Source organism: Protomyctophum bolini (assembly GCF_963924005.1).
Source record: "Protomyctophum bolini genome assembly, chromosome: 5".
In the NCBI taxonomy this organism is placed as follows: Eukaryota; Metazoa; Chordata; class Actinopteri; order Myctophiformes; family Myctophidae; genus Protomyctophum; species Protomyctophum bolini.
In genome coordinates, this window is record NC_137866.1 from 21,880,456 (window position 1) to 21,896,452 (window position 15,997).

The 15,997-nt window shown below is 41.1% G+C and overlaps 2 protein-coding genes across 4 annotated transcripts in view; one reads left to right on the plus strand and one right to left on the minus strand.

The window, feature by feature from the left end:
* The first annotated feature begins 222 nt into the window (after positions 1–222).
* sdf4 (stromal cell derived factor 4) lies at positions 223–9,318 on the plus strand. The gene is made up of 7 exons (XM_080763470.1): positions 223–405; positions 766–1,075; positions 4,282–4,418; positions 5,082–5,195; positions 5,949–6,107; positions 6,543–6,718; positions 7,505–9,318. The coding sequence occupies exons 2-7, from the start codon at positions 792–794 to the stop codon at positions 7,679–7,681; spliced, it is 1,047 nt and encodes a 348-aa protein (XP_080619596.1). The 5' UTR covers positions 223–405; positions 766–791; the 3' UTR covers positions 7,682–9,318.
* Positions 9,319–9,454: 136 nt separating this feature from the next.
* Positions 9,455–15,997, minus strand: part of hipk1a (homeodomain interacting protein kinase 1a) — a 69,314-nt gene continuing 62,771 nt past the window's right edge. For all 3 annotated transcript variants that reach the window (XM_080763468.1, XM_080763467.1, XM_080763466.1), the window contains exons 15-16: positions 12,214–12,344; positions 9,455–11,819 (exon numbers count right to left, since the gene is read on the minus strand). In XM_080763468.1, the coding sequence (XP_080619594.1) occupies positions 11,391–11,819; positions 12,214–12,344 (560 nt within the window). In that variant the 3' untranslated portion in view covers positions 9,455–11,390. The remainder of the gene's footprint in view (positions 11,820–12,213; positions 12,345–15,997) is intronic.

Here is a 15,997-nt window from a genome sequence, read left to right on the forward strand (position 1 = left end):
TGTCTATGCCTCTATGGTCTGTGTGTGTGTGTGACAACAAACATATCAGCTGGCAACACGATCATCATCTAATAAACCATCATTGTGCGAAAGCGTTTCGCTGTTAGCTGGTGCTTCTTCGCGTAGAACATGTAAATATGCAACCATTCATCATCCATCTCATGATGATCTGTGGCTGGAAAAGAAAAACGTTCCTACGTCAGAGTCTGTGTTGGAGCCACGTGTACAGGAAGTATACTGTAACATCTGATCAGTGATCTGACAGCTTGCTGTGGGTTTGTTTGGCTCTGTGATGGACGGTTGACATGAACCACCTAGTCAACTGGACACTTTGCTAGCCAAGCATCTAACATCTCCTTGTATTCATCAGAAGTTTGTTGTTAAGTCGGAGTGCGTCACTGACAGGTTGGTTGTCCTCTTCACCTTAATAATAGCAGATGCTATTGTTAGCCGGGTGTTAGCGATGCGCGTAATTTACGACATTGATTGACTAACCCGAGCGTTAGCGTAGCAGTGTTTAGCTGTCGTGATAGCTGGTTTTCTGGCATGGATCACCCATTTTATAAGTGAAAATTTCGTCGGGTAACGTATATATTATTGCTATCTACAACGTCATATTTGATGAATGAAGCTTTGATGAAGAGATGATCCGTATAGTCACAACATTGTTGGATAAAGATGCATTGTTGTATGAGAAAAGCCTCTAGAAGTATAATTATTTTGTTATGTAACTTGTGTTGTCTCTATTCTCTATCACCAACTCAGGGGGCCTGGGTCAATATAGAAGCACCATGGCCAATCTAAGGCACCTGGTTGTGTTGTATGTGCTGCTCCACGCCATGGATGTCCATGCACGACCAGCCAACATGTCAGCCCTAAAAGAGAAGCATCCAACGGGCAAGGATGAGAATGAGATACTGCCCCCCGACCACCTGAACGGGGTGAAGTTGGAGATGGATGGCCACCTCAACAAGGACTTTCACCAGGAGGTGTTCCTGGGCAAAGATATGGAGGAGTTTGAGGAGGACTCTGAGCCAAGGAGGAACCGGAAAAAGCTAATTGACATCTTCACCAAGTAAGATATTCACTTCCTTTACTTAACATGTTTTAAATCCGCCCCCACCCCTTCCCCTGGTAAAAAATATATTTTGCCACAGACACAATGAGTGGACAATAATATTACCAGAAAAAACTAGCCCTGAATGACTATAACAGTTCTGTAACTCTTCAAATGGAACCAAAATACCAAATGGACCCTTATCTAAATGAAACCACATTTTGTACACTCCTCAGAGTTATGGAGGTCCTTGCAAATAAAACATTTGAGAACCAGTCGGACTGTGGAATGTGCCATAGTGCCATCCAAGAAAACCTGGAGGGGCCCGCGGCTGACATTCAGTAATTGGGTCTTATGATCAAAATAAGAACATTATAAGGGTGTGTAAAACAGAAAATCTATGTTGAAAATGGTTCTCATACTGGCTTAATTCCTGACATTGATGGAGCACTTCGCCCATCTTCAGCCTCATCTTCGTACGGTTTTGTCCTCACTAATGCTCATTGTGACTAGACTATGTTGACCTGACAGGACTTCGGACAAAACGGAAGCCTGTGCAATGTTCCTGAACTGGTTATATGAGTCATGCCTCGAGTCATGATGACACACTGTGATGCCTTGTTTTGATTTGAGTGTGCACTGCAGAGACTGCAGACTCTTGCAGAGCTCACGGCTGTCTTCTACAACACTGCACTGTTGTCCACTGTTACGTACACGTACAGTATGCTGTCAGCTGTCGTGACAATTAGCCCTTCGCTAAACACCACCCCATAAAGCGATTGTCCAATGCCAATCCAAATAGTTTAGCAACCGTTACTATGCAGGGCAAGCTTTCGTCATCCTCATAGCTGTCAATGTTATTTTGCAATGGCTGTGTTGTTGGACACCTAGGGCTGTATTTTGCGTGTCTTAAGTACCAGGTCTTATTACCTAACTTGAGTAAACTAAAGACCTGGAGGCGTGATCAATGCCATTTGGCTATTCTGAGTGGCCAAAGAGCATTGATCACGCCTCCAGTTCTTTAGTTCACTCAAGTTAGGTAATAAGACCTGGTACTTAAGACACGCAAAATACAGCCCCTACAGTCCTGCACAGCTTAATGTCGGGAAAGTTACACGACTGACCCACCCAGGTGATGGCAATAATACCCTACTAATGACCGTAGTCTTACCGTGCAACATGGAAACTCCTGTCGGACGGTCGTTAAAGTTGATTGTTGGATACTGTTTCTCCCTCTGTCATTTCTTCGTATTTCTAGTTTATTGAAATAATGTCATGCACATTTGTTCAGTGCATAGCCTACTGCAGGCCTGGTTGACTAGATTTAGCTTGCTATTGAAATGATCGATTATTTAATTTATTTATATGGATGAATCCCATCATTTAACATGCATCTCAATGGGTGAGATGGGTGAGAAGGACAGCTTGCCCTGTCTCCTCGCTGCTAACGTGCCTATTGGACAAGGACGGGTGTCTGGAGAGGGACTTGGTGAAGGGCTAATTCCTTTTGTGTGCATCACACACTTGGGTCAAGCTGTCCAATTTAAACATGCAAACATGACATGCATTGATCTTCAAGAACATTGTGTCTTCTCAAAGGCTTTGAATGGATATTTAGTAGACTAATGCTTTAGTCTAGATGTACTAGATGTTAATATAACGGGTCCCACGTGTACAGGTATTTGCCTGTGGGCTTGGTTGCATAATCAGTGCAGGTTATTCTGACTTATAAATCACAGCGGACACTCAAACCTACTCCACCTGTTTCTGAAATACGGTCAGGATTGATCTCATGGCTATATACTGTATTGTAAACATTTCTCCTTTTAAGATATAGCAAAGTCGTGTCATTAATATGGCTTGGAAGCTGATTCATACAGAGGCAATAGCCTCTGTCTAATTTTAGCCTAAGCCTCTTCTGTTGCTTGACAAATGTCTTGCATCAGGAAGAGACCATGACAATTTAATTTAACCCTATGTGGTAAGTTAACTGTTACGGTAAGCTTCACTTACATGCATTAGGCATTGAGCACATTCCAAACAAAAGCTGCAGATTTCAAACTGCACAGTAAAATCCTCTGTGTTAATTTATCCATTTGTAAATCCAGGGACCCTCACAAGTATCCACCCACACCCTCCCATGCCCTGGGGGAAACGGAATAAGTTACTGAGTTTGAGTTTCATGCATTAAAATAATTAAGATTAATGTACAAATGTAACCAATTGGGGCAGTGCAATATTTTTTTACTCATGTCACCCCTGTAGATGTACTATTTCATCCACGGCACCCTGATTAACCCTGAGTTACATTGTTACTTTATACTAGCACTCTACATTTATGTCATATTATGGTACTTACTTGAGAGAATATCTGTTTACATTATTTAGAACAGATTGAAAATAACTTCATGCTTAACATTTACTCACTCGAACCTGTGGTGGGATTCGCGGTCAATCAGTAATAAAGGGGTCAGAGAGGCACTACTTCAAAGGTGGTGGTGTTTGTGCTTTAATACATGAGTGGACAAGTGAGATGTACATTCAGTACACACAGTACAGTCATTCTGAAGGACTCAGACCATGGTTATACTGACATGTTCCATGTTAAGGACAAGCTGTACCAGAAACAATAGCTATCAGGCCTAAAAGAGGCAAAAGTAAAAAAAGATGGAGGGTCTTGCATTTCAAAAGAAGTGTACAACAATTGTTAATATGATTTCTTTTTTAAATATATTTCACTAACTTAGCAGAGGTTGACTCTAAGGTCTCACAGGCACTTGCCTGTCGGGCAAGTACAGGTCATTTTCTACTTGCCGAAAGGTCATGCCCACTTGCCTGAAAAAATTATCGTCCATTATAAAATGATAGGTATAATATATCGTGTGTGTGTGTGTGTGTTCTGGGACTGTGAGATCAAAAAAATCTCATAAATATATTTTTATGCCAAATACCTACAGTACATGGCTATGAATATGACACTGGGTTCACACTTGTGTAGCAACAGTGAAAATGGCTTATTTTACATTCCACAGACCAGAAGACAGATGTTCAGGTGTTTAGACAGAGATATCTCGTGTTGTGTTTGTTTATAGATTGTTCTGTTGCATCCCCACTCCAACCTGAAAGCAGACTCCACCTGCCCGGAAGTTGCCCGAAAAGGGGGCAGGTGGGCAACCCTTAGTGCCAATGCCTGACTAACGGTCTGCTGTCCCCCGCTCACTCAGGGTGGATCTGAACAGAGACAGGAGTGTGAGTGCCAAGGAGATGCAGCGCTGGATCATGGAGAAGACCGAGGAGCATTTCCAAGAGGCCGTAAAGGAGAACAAGCTGAGCTTCCGTGCTGTTGACCCAGATAAAGATGGTGAGAGAGAGACATTAAAACAGGCATTGCTAAAGGTCACTGACCAATGTGACCATTATATATTGTAGCTTTTGATAGCCATGTGAGCGAAAGGGTTTACTTGGTTTTCATCTCTGGAAACCAGGCAGCAAGTAGTCTTTTGCGACAGCTATTCCACAATCTCTGAATGCTATATAGAGTCTGGAACTACACCTCCCGAAATCCGAGTAAGGAAGCTGCCATTTCCGTTCATGAAAAAAAATATATAGGACAACAAAAAAGACAATACAAAAAAGAAAAGGAAAAAACAAGGCTGCATTCATGACATTTTTAAAATATCTTTAGGTCTTTTTTCATTTTTTCATTTGTGCTAATAATCAAGCTATATATGCTTAGATGATTTCTATTGATTTCTAAATTGCGTGAATGTAAAGACAAAACGGAAGTGAGGAAGAGGCTTTATATTTTACACATGATCAGAGCAGAGCTTCCGTTCTCCAGACTGTATGACGGAAGCATTTGAAAATTGCGAGAGACAACAGCCTGGCCACACGAGACTAGGCAGCAAGGGTTCTGAAATAGTTTGAGGACCCTGATATAGGTAACACTGTCAATGTCGTGATGGCCAAACCGCTTCATTGTGTCTCAAACTGCCTCACAATTATGCTTTCTCCTCAACCGAAGGTCACGTGACGTGGGACGAATACCGGGTGAAATTCCTGGGCAGCAAAGGATTCAACGAGAAAGAAGTTGCTGAGAAAATAAAAAATAACGAAGATGTGAAGGTGGACGAGGAAAGTAAGTAAGAACGTAACATTACAGTATGTAAGAACTCGTTTTAAGAGCGCATTTGTTAGTTTTTATTTTGTGACAGCTCAGTATTAGTTTTAGTTTTTTTTTTGTTAGATGCAGGATTCAGAAAGGTCAGAGTAAGTAGGCCTATTGTGTAATAAAAACTCAACAAAAGATAGAATTTAAAACATATACCGGTATTCAGTTACTGTTGGTAATGAGAAAAACTCAAACTAAGGGCATTTTTCTATCATTTCAGTCAGTTTTAGTTAGTTTTGTAAACTACAAAATAAAAATAATTTCAGTTATCGTTTTTGTTTTTATTATGGTTTTTATCTAGTTTTATCTAGTTTTCCTTAGCTATTATAACCTTGCTGCGTACAAGCAAAATGAGTAATGCAAATCTCCCCAATTAAATGGGCCATTCTATTAGTGAAGTGTGTATGTTGGGGTGCATACTTAGTTTAGACTAGTCATTGGTTAGACATAAGGTTGGTGAGGGGTGCGTTAAGACAACCGGATTAAGGTTGGTGAGGGGTGTGTTAAAACAACATGACTATGGTTGGGTGAGGGGTGCGTTAAGGGTTGGGAGTGGGTTAGGTTTAGGTGTGCTTTTGCGCTCATTTAGCAGAGCTTATTTGATTGGTTTTGTTCAGGATAGGAACTTGGGGTGTGGATATCCGGTTGTTCTTTCAATGTGGGCCACAATGATGTTGAGTCATACTAATGATCTTTTGTGTCTTTTCTCGGTCTTTGCAGCCCAGGAGGTCCTGGAAAGCCTGAAGGACCGCTGGTTCCAGGCCGACGACCCCCCGGCAGACCAACTGTTAAACGAGCAGGAGTTCCTCTCCTTCCTTCACCCCGAGCATAGCCGAGGCATGCTCAAATACATGGTGAAGGAGATTGTTCGTGACCTAGGTATGGTTCATATAGATTACGTGTGGATGCTATGTACTAGTGTACAGTACACCTGCCCGCACACCACTATTTATTAATCTAGTACAGTAATAACAAGCCGTAGTAGGCCTACGCTCCAAAACACCTAACCCATTTAGGCCTGACGTCGAAATAAATAGTCTTCTGAAAGAATATGTATTCAAAGATTTGTGCCACATTTTCACGATCTTTCAAAAATAGCAGACCTACATGAGCTTGTAGATCTGCTAATTTTCAATAGCTAAATAATGCTTAGTTAAAACACAAAAATGGATTCCCGCCCAGAATGGGTTAATGATTATGGGTGTTCTGGAGCGTAGGCCTAACTAATAAAGTACTAATCATAAAAAAAAGAGCATAGGCCTATATGACGATGAGGACGAGGCCCAGAGACGGGTGTGCTTTGTTTATATACAGACCAGGACGGTGATAAGAAGTTGACGCTGTCCGAGTTCATCTCCCTGCCCATGGGCACCGTGGAGAACCAGCAGGCACAGGACATCGACGACGACTGGGTCCGGGAGAGGAAGAAGGAGTTTGAGGAGGTCATTGATGCGGATCATGACAACATCGTGACGATGGATGAACTGGAGGTATGTGCAAAATTAAAGACACAGGGAAAACATTCTTCAATTCGGCCTCTGTTTTGACTGCTTGCAAAAGAGATGCATAAGAGAGGCTTCTGCTACCATGGGTTCTATCTATGCACTACAGAATAACTTCCTACTTCCGGGCCCCTTCCCTACTTCCTTATACCGATGACACTAATCAAGGCTCTGTTCCATTTAGTGTACAGTGGTTCTCAAACCTTTTTAATTACAAGGACCCGCATAGCTGAGAGTGCTGCATAAATGTAAGGGTCCTTTTGGTTCCATTTATACACTCTCAGAGTTACAGACGGGGCCATTTGGAACACACTCAATGACACTTAGGGCTGTATTTTGCGTGTCTTAAGTACCAAGTCTTATTCCCTAACTTAAGTAAACTAAAGACCTGGAGGCGTGATCAATGCTCTTTGGCCACTCAGAATAGCCAAATGGCATTGATCACGCCTCCAGGTCTTTAGTTTACTCAAGTTAGGTAATAAGACCTGGTACTTAAGACACGCAAAATACAGCCCTTAAACTCTTTGTTAGAACAGAACAGAGCCTTCATTACTATCATCGGTAACACCTGGTCCTTCCAGGTGTTACCGATGATAGTAATGAAGGCTCTAGGGGGGAAGTTCTTTCCAAAATGGCGTGTGCATAGAGCCCTTAAACCTGTATGGGACCTATGCACACACCATTTTGGACTTATACTGTATACAGTATACTTTTCTTTTTCATCACCGACCTCACATCCTTCTCTCTGTGTCTCCGTCTCCCCCTGCTGGTCAGGAGTACATGGACCCAATGAACGAGTACAACGCGCTGAACGAGGCCAAGCAGATGATTGCCGTGGCAGACGAGAACCAGAACCACAACCTGGAGCTGGAGGAAATTCTCAAGTACAGTGAATACTTTACTGGCAGCAAGCTCATGGACTACGCCAGGAATGTTCACGAGGAATTCTGAAAGTCCCCCTTCCAACCAACCCTGCCCTACTATACCCTCAGTAAGTAGGCCGTGTTGTGAAAGCCTAGCCCCTCCGGCCTGCTCCACCGTTGACTCGAATGCATTGAAACACCCTTCCTCTCCGTTGTCATTAAGTTAACCGTTGCCTTGGCCCTGCCCTCTGTGTGTGCCGTTGGACTCACTTTGTATGGATGGTAATTTTTGGGCTCTTGAACGCATTTAAGATGATGCCGAGTCGTCTCCAAAATGTGTTTGTGTTGATATATTGTGAAATGTGTGTGTGTGTGTGTATGAGGAACTTCAAACAAGATTAGAGCTGTCCCTTTCCTAGTGCAGTAATGAGAACAAGGTCCATTATTTGTACCGTAGGATGTAATGTTTGTACCACAAACTCATCCATATTAGCAGAGATAATTGTATACAATGTAAATATGTCATTCATTCACATCTCTCCATGCTTGTCAGATGGAATGACTGAGAGTAAATTTTAATATAATGCTGCTTAAAGGAGATTGTCCTTACAGAGATGTCACTTGCAGTTAAAAAAGTGAAGCACAATTGTTTCAGTACCACTGCTTTCTCCATAGTTGCAGTTGATCTATCAATCAGGTGATCTTAGAAGTTGTTATGACAGTAGATGGTATCCGTCCTTACGAACTTACAGACAAGGTATAATAGATTGCCATGCTTCATTTTAAAGAGCTTTAACCTACGGTATAAATAAAATAATTAGATTTACGGTAGACTGTTTCAGTTCGGTGTACTCTACCTATTAGTTTATAGCACTAGCCACTAGGGAGAACTGGAAATTAGTTTCTTTAATCGCAATATCAAACCGTATGAAACTGTCAAACACTTTCTAACAAAATTGGAATTTTGAAGTCTTTTCTTTATTCTATTTTTATTTTTTTTGCTTCTCATTCAGAAACTTGTCATGGTAGTTAATGCTTATCAGGGATGTTGAATGGTTACCTTGACAGTCACCTTGTTTGTTTGTACATGCTTGATTCAGTATACAGTCATGTACCGTACCTTGTGTTTCGACATGCTTTGCTTGTGCAAACTAAAGACTGATTCGTGCTCTGGTGAAAAGTGTCAGGCGATGTGTCGCTAAACAAGTGTCCAATCACGGGCCACGGCCTGGCTTCCTTGTGGATCTTGGACTTCATCTGGCCAATCATCTGGCCACTACATTGACTTCCACTTTAAACGTAATCTCTAAAACTTTAAAGGATATTCATAATATGAAAAAGTATTAGGGGAGGTACTTCCTTGGCATACTTGGCAGTGTGAACAAGAAAGATGCCTCTGATCAGTCCAGTCGTTTGTGAGATTAGCCGTGGGCATGTATGGTGCCACGCCCTCTTCCAGATGGCTTGCACCATGTGAGCCACATACAGTAAAGAAATAAGTATTATCTATTGATAATGTGCAAAATGTTATTTTATTGAAGCGACACATTGCCCGACACTATACTGTAAAACAAGCTTAAGTAATCTGCATTCCTCAGTTATGTTGCATTTTACAATATCCTGTGGAGTGCTGTTTGGATCACCAAGGTCCTCTGTTGGTCCTTTCTTGTAAGATAAGATTTATGATAATGGAATGTTACACAGCTTTATAAAACTGTATTGCAATTTTATTGTAAACAAATATTTCTTATCAATCACTGAGCACCTGGTTTTCTTAACGGCTGGTTAATCAAAGATTGGACTATAGACTTATTTGGTATGATTTTGTAATATTTCAGCTGGACAGGGTTGGACGCGGTACCCCCCGATGGTCCTCCAATACCTTGATGGCATGGGATTTGAACCTGCAAACTGTCTAGACAACCTTTTGGCTGTCAATTATTAAGCAGTAATCCATCAGCTGTACCAACCGCTGTACAGTTCCTTTACTAGTCTACTGTAAGCTAATTAATGCTTCTTCAGGCAGCAGCACATTAGGCTTCTTCATGCACGTGTTTTTATACGTGGGTTATACAAGTAATTACTAAACAAATTGATTTGAAAAGATTTTTATTGCGTATGTGTTAAGGTTAATTGTATATTCTATGTAATGTAGTACACAGCAGGATTGTAAAAACCATCACTAAACCAATGATTTCTTCAGTTACAGTACATACTGAACATCAATTCATATTTTCATGGATCATCTTTATCGGACTTAATGCTTTACCATGTGAATTCAAAAACCATTTGACCTAAATGGGTTTACTAGACAGTACAGTGTGAGACACCCAATCAGATTGCACGCTTTCACATATAACATCACTTCACAAGACAAGAAGAGCCTTTACAGTTCCTCCACTACCATTATGATTCATAATATATCAAATGTATGATTGTTGCACAAATTAAAATAACATGACATTGCACTGCCGTCCCCCCTCCCAAAAACACTAGAAAGTTATCATTGGTGTGCTTAATTCATACATACTCTTGTACATCAAATTATAAATCTGGCTCTCTTGACACATGCAACCTTAATAATGTTAGCATCACAAGAAAAACAGAATGTGATATTCAGTTTTGAAAACCACACCTAAACCTGCATTGAAATGATTGTATTTTAACACACAAAACATAAATACCAATAATAATCAAGTGACAGACCAATGCAAATGGCAAACCCTAAAGACCTGCTTTGTAACACTGACAGTATAGATTCATTCATAAATAAAAAACAAAGTCACTGAAGTATATTTAAAGGTAATATTTAACAAAAGGAATACATAAATACAAAATAACAATGTAAGAAATAGGCAATAATATGGTAATAAGTTAAGTAAGGCGAGTATGTCATATGTATGCACACAAGTCGTTTTTAGAGTTCATAGTGGAAATGGTATTTCATACAACAATTAAGTTCTAATAATAAAAAAGTAACCACTTCATAGATGAGAGCAGCATAAGTTAGTGCTTAACACTTTAAATTAATTTAACGTAGCTGTTAACTTTCAACATAAGCACGCAAACAAATATAATAAAATAATCAGAACAGAACGTTAATAGCAATTACTACACAGTAAAATCCTCAAGTGTTAAATGTATACATTTGTAACTCGGAGCATGTACAAACGTAACCACATTGACCAGTTACATTTGTACAGTCTGACTTAAATTAACACGCAGGATTTTTACATACTATCACAGTCAACTGTAGCCGAGCTTGTTGCTCAGGTCTGTCTCGGTTTGGTCTCAAGCTCATCGGTTTCTTGTAGCCTCGCTCTTTACATAACCTCGCCTCACCAGGCTTTCCACCACCTCGGAGGAAGGTGGAAACCGATTTTTTCTCAATAAAAGCTCTCGTAGCCTGTAGCTTTTATTGAGAAAAATCGGTTTGAGGGAAAAGGAAGTTGCCGCCTGTTGTTCCTGCCTGTCGACTACAAAACAGTAGCGGGTATGCGCATGCATAAAGTGAATGGCAGATCGAGTGGCAAAGTGAGTGACAAAGTGAATGTAATGTTGTTTAAAGTAATTTAATGCAATCATATAGGACTTTTCTGTTTGGATGTATGGGATGACAAGGCCAGAAAGTAGTTTTCTGTCACTCAGTAGGCGTTCCCGCATAACTTCCGGGTATGATGATGATGATGATGTCACGCGCATACCCCTCTATACTACTACAACATGACGTAACGATATCATCCGCTCCCGACAGGATCATATATACCCTAAATGAAATGGTGCCCCCAGGCTACTCTTTACAAGTAAGGGTATTGGTTGAGTTTACGCTGATAGGTGGAAGTAGAGCGATGGAACGCCTGCCCCCCCAGTTGATGCTGCTGCTGATGGTGATGGTGACTGCTGTACTGGCCATGAGGAACGTGACTCCCTTTCTGCAGCAGCCCCAGGGACGAGTAGGCTCCGCCTCCTGCCCTGCAGTGGCGGGTAGAGTCCACGGCCTGGGACACGGAGGCCAGCGCGGCCGACGCCGGGTAAGCATACAGGTTGGGGGCGGAGCCGAACAGAGAGGTGGAGTCGTGGAGCCGGTAGGGTGCGGCGTGGTGGTGGTGGGAGGTGGCGGGGGGGGGAGTGGGAGGGTACGTCGGCTGACGTCTGAGAGAGCCGCCGCCGCTGTTGTTGCCTCCTCCCGTTTGGTCATGTGACGACGACATCACAGACTGTTGGACCTGAAACGACAGGGGATCGTTTTGCCATCAAATCCCCTCAATGGCCTCAATTAGGGATTGAAGATTACCTACCGAATACAGACAATTAACCCGTTTTGGGGCGTGAACCCCCTTTTGGTGCTAGCATTATGTTATGCTTTAGCTATTGAAAAATAGCAGATCTACAAGCTCATAGCGCGGCACCGAGTGCAGCGCTATGAACTTGTAGTTCTGCTATTTTTGAAAAATCGAATAACGACTGACATAGAAACAGCTTTTTCAGAAAACTGTCATGATTTGTAGAATCGTCCCCAGGTCAAAATGGGTTAAGTAATCAAGTCAAACAGCTATCACTGCAACAGAATACTTGGCAGATACGTGATAGTTGCAATAAAAAAAAATGCTTTGCCATTACCTGACTAAGGTTAAGGGGTTGAGATCTGCTAGATGCAGCCCGTGGATGTCGATCGTTGCTCATATCCCCAGAATGGCTCGACTGCTGTGCTGTGCTCTTTTTAGATTTTCCAGAACCACTTGCAGTTTGATCTGTCATGAAATTATAATTATAGTAATTATAATAATAAAAATAGAATAATAATAATATTTTCAACATAAATAGTTGGGTCTAGGACATATGCGTTGTAAGCAATTAACCTTTCCATTCATGCATCCATTTGTCAAACCAAAGCATTCTAAAATTAATTCAATGCAACACAAAAGTGAAATACACTGTGGCACGTATGCAAGTCAAACAGGGTTTGGTTTTAGAGAAGTAACATTTTAAGGTCTTTGAGTTTTGGCTGTTTTGATCTCTCTCTTGGTCTTCTGTGTTATGTGATTGTCTTTCCTTCATTAGTACATGATGACGCAACGCTAAGGTTGGTCTGCTATTCCCTGCCAATGTTCCCCCGAGAATCGGGATGGTTGGTCTAAAACTCCATCCCCCAGAATTTCTGACACCCTGAGGACGCCCCCTGTTGAAGACCCCTGTACGTTGGGGTCTAGTAAGTGTTCAGGTCTTCACTGTGTGCATTTATTTTTATTGCACTTTATATAAATATGTAATCTTATCTAATTTTCAGCCATTGTATATTATGACATGTTGTGCTTTTGTTCATAAAGTACAGGTTCACATCAGTGTCATATGCCAACATCTTTGTATTATATTAAACTTGACTTATATTCTTTGTATTTGTGTTTGTTCTTTCTTGTGTAAATTGGATGTTTGTTGCATGACTTTCAACATTTAGATTTTACAGTGCTGGAAGACATAGTGTTACGAAAATGTAAATGCATAAGTTAAACTCGGCGTATACTTTTGTTTTGGGCAGCGTTACGGCTGTAACATTGCAGTAGCCTAGTGCCTTGATGTGTCATTGTTATTCTGGAAGGGCTTTGCTCCTTATTGTATTTCAAGTGTATTTGGTAGTTTTCCTCTTCCTCCATTTATTGCATTTCTGTCTTCAAAAAATATTTTTTTTTCTGGAAAAACCTCATGTTTCTATATCAGTGGTTCTCAATGTCATGTCAAGGACCCCCAAAAATTATATATGTAATATGCTGCCGACCCCCATCTGAAAATATGTTGTTCCAGGAACCCCCCCAGAAGCAAAGATTTGAGTTAAAAACGTTCGCTCTGAAATAATATGTATTCAAAGATTTGCGCCACATTTTCAGAATTCTTCAAAAATAGGTCTACAAGCTCGTAGCAATATGAGCTTGTAGATCTGCCATTTTTCAATAGCTAAAGTATAACAATGCTTAAAATAAGAAAAGGGGTTTAATGTGATCTTTAGGACTGACTGTCCAGTTATTAAATGTCAAAATGGAGATGCAATGCAAATGAAAGACATATACTGTGTATCCCCATTCCCTGACATAATTTTATAGCTAAACGGACAGAATTCTATTTTATTTGAATGATGAAACCCAGCTGCCATTAATAGTTGGAAATGGAAATTGCGGAAATGGAAATTGCGGAAATTGTAATTGCGGAAATTGTGGAAATGGAAATTGCGGAAATTGTGGAAATGCGGAAATGCGGAAATGGAAATTGCGGAAATGGTGGAAATTGCGGAAATGGTGGAAATGGAAATTGCGGAAATTGCGGAAATGGAAATTGAGGAAATTGCGGAAATGGAAATTGCGGAAATTGCGGAAATGGTAATTGCGGAAGTTATTTTCAGGTAGATTGTTTTATTTTACTCAGTCAGCCATATCACTACTCATTTTTTTTCATGAAAAAGGTCATAGCTGGGTAATCTATTTTCAGGCAAATTGTGTTTATTGTATTTTATTTTACTCAGCCATAACAATTTATTTTCTGTTAACCAACTTGCTGGCTGGCAGGCAGGCAGACAGCTACTCATAGACAGGCAGACAGACAGACAGCTACTCATGGAGAATTGGACAGGCAGGCAGTCAGACAGCTACTCATAGACAGGCAGACAGACAGCTACTCATTGAGAATTGGACAGGCAGGCAGACAGCTACTCATGGACAATTGGACAGGCAGGAAGGCAGACAGCTACTCATAAACAGACAGACAGCTACTCATGGACAATTGGACAGGCAGGAAGGCAGACAGCTAATCATAGACAGACAGACAGCTACTCATAGACAATTGGGCAGGCAGACAGCTACTCATAGACAGACAGACAGCTACTCATGGACAATTGGACAGGCAGGAAGGCAGACAGCTACTCATAGACAGGCAGACAGACAGCTACTCATGGACAATTAGGCAGGCAGACAGCTACTCATAGACAGGCAGACAGACAGCTACTCATGGACAATTAGGCAGGCAGGCAGACAGCTACTCAGACAGGCAGACAGACAGCTACTCATGGACAATTGGACAGGCAGGCAGACAGACAGCTACTCATAGACAGGCAGGCAGACAGCTACTCATAGACAGGCAGACAGTAAGACAGCTACTCATTGACAGACAGACAAATAACTACTCATGGACAGACAGACAGGCAGGCAGGCAGGCAGGCAGGCAAAGAGCTACTCATGTTATGTTATTATGTTATTATAACAGCTACTCATGTTATGTGCAATAATTTGTGCAGTTATGGAAACAGCTCTTTGTGTTTATGCAAGAAAATGTAACACATTTATTTATTTACATATTGTGTGCATGCACATTGTACTTTGATACATTTTGCGAAAATAAAGCAATTGAAAGAGAGAAGTTATCAAGTATCATTAATGTCGTAATTTTATCTACTGGCCCCTGGCCCCTTGCCATTTTTGTAATGTGGCCCACAGGTAAATCTATTTGAGTATCCCTGGGTTAGAGTATTAAAAGAAACACAAAGATGGCTATGTGAAATAATTGCATTTTATCCTGAACTAGCCTGACACGGGGAAGATTTTATCACTGCATTCACACTACAGGACAGAGTTCCAGGTGGTTCCCCCAGTTCTTGACCAAAGAACAGCACGAGCCATCAAGTCCAATCAGTCATAAACGCTTCTACTTAAACCCAGAGGTCTAGACCAAAGGCAGCTGGGAATTGCCTTCCCAGCAGTGCCAGTTTCAGGGATGTTATGGTAGTTAGAATATCATAATTATACTGAGTATAATATAGCAACTCATAATGTAATAACGGCACATAATGTAATAACAGTTCATAATGTGATAACCTAAATGTAGTAAAGGCCCATAATGTAGGCTAATAAGGTCACAATGTAATACATCATGAGAGCATAACATAATAATGGATTTTTGCATAATGTAATCATGTAATAATGTGTTACATGTAGCCGCTCAATTCACAGTTAATAATGTAATTACGGGTCATATTGTTGAGGAAAGTTTTACATCGTATCAGTATCATGTCAGTATCACAGGCAGTATCATTACTGCCCGGAACTGGGCCTTGATGATCAGGCTTTCAACACTGGGTAGACCACACTTCTGCAGGACCTCAAGATTTGACACCTTGTCCTACCACACTTGATGAGCTTATAGGTTATTAGTTCATAATGAATAGTTATTTTTGAGTTAAAACTCATAAATGGAGCATGGATCTTCTACAAGACACCTCAGACAACTTCTACAGTCTCAACAACTACATCTCCCAGAGTGCATCAGCTGCTAGATGGCTGCTGGTGCTCATTTGCCTGATTGAACACCTGTTAAAGGCTGATGGTGGTGACACTCAAACAAATATCAAACAAGATGGCGGAAA

Excerpts from the sequence above, each read along its gene's own strand:
- sdf4 (XM_080763470.1), top strand. The coding sequence starts at position 792 with ATGGCCAATCTAAGGCACCTGGTTGTGTTGTATGTGCTGCTCCACGCC. Across the intron at positions 5,196-5,948 it reads TGTGAAGGTGGACGAGGAAA|CCCAGGAGGTCCTGGAAAGC; the intron begins GTAAGTAAGAAC and ends CGGTCTTTGCAG. Across the intron at positions 6,108-6,542 it reads GGAGATTGTTCGTGACCTAG|ACCAGGACGGTGATAAGAAG; the intron begins GTATGGTTCATA and ends GTTTATATACAG.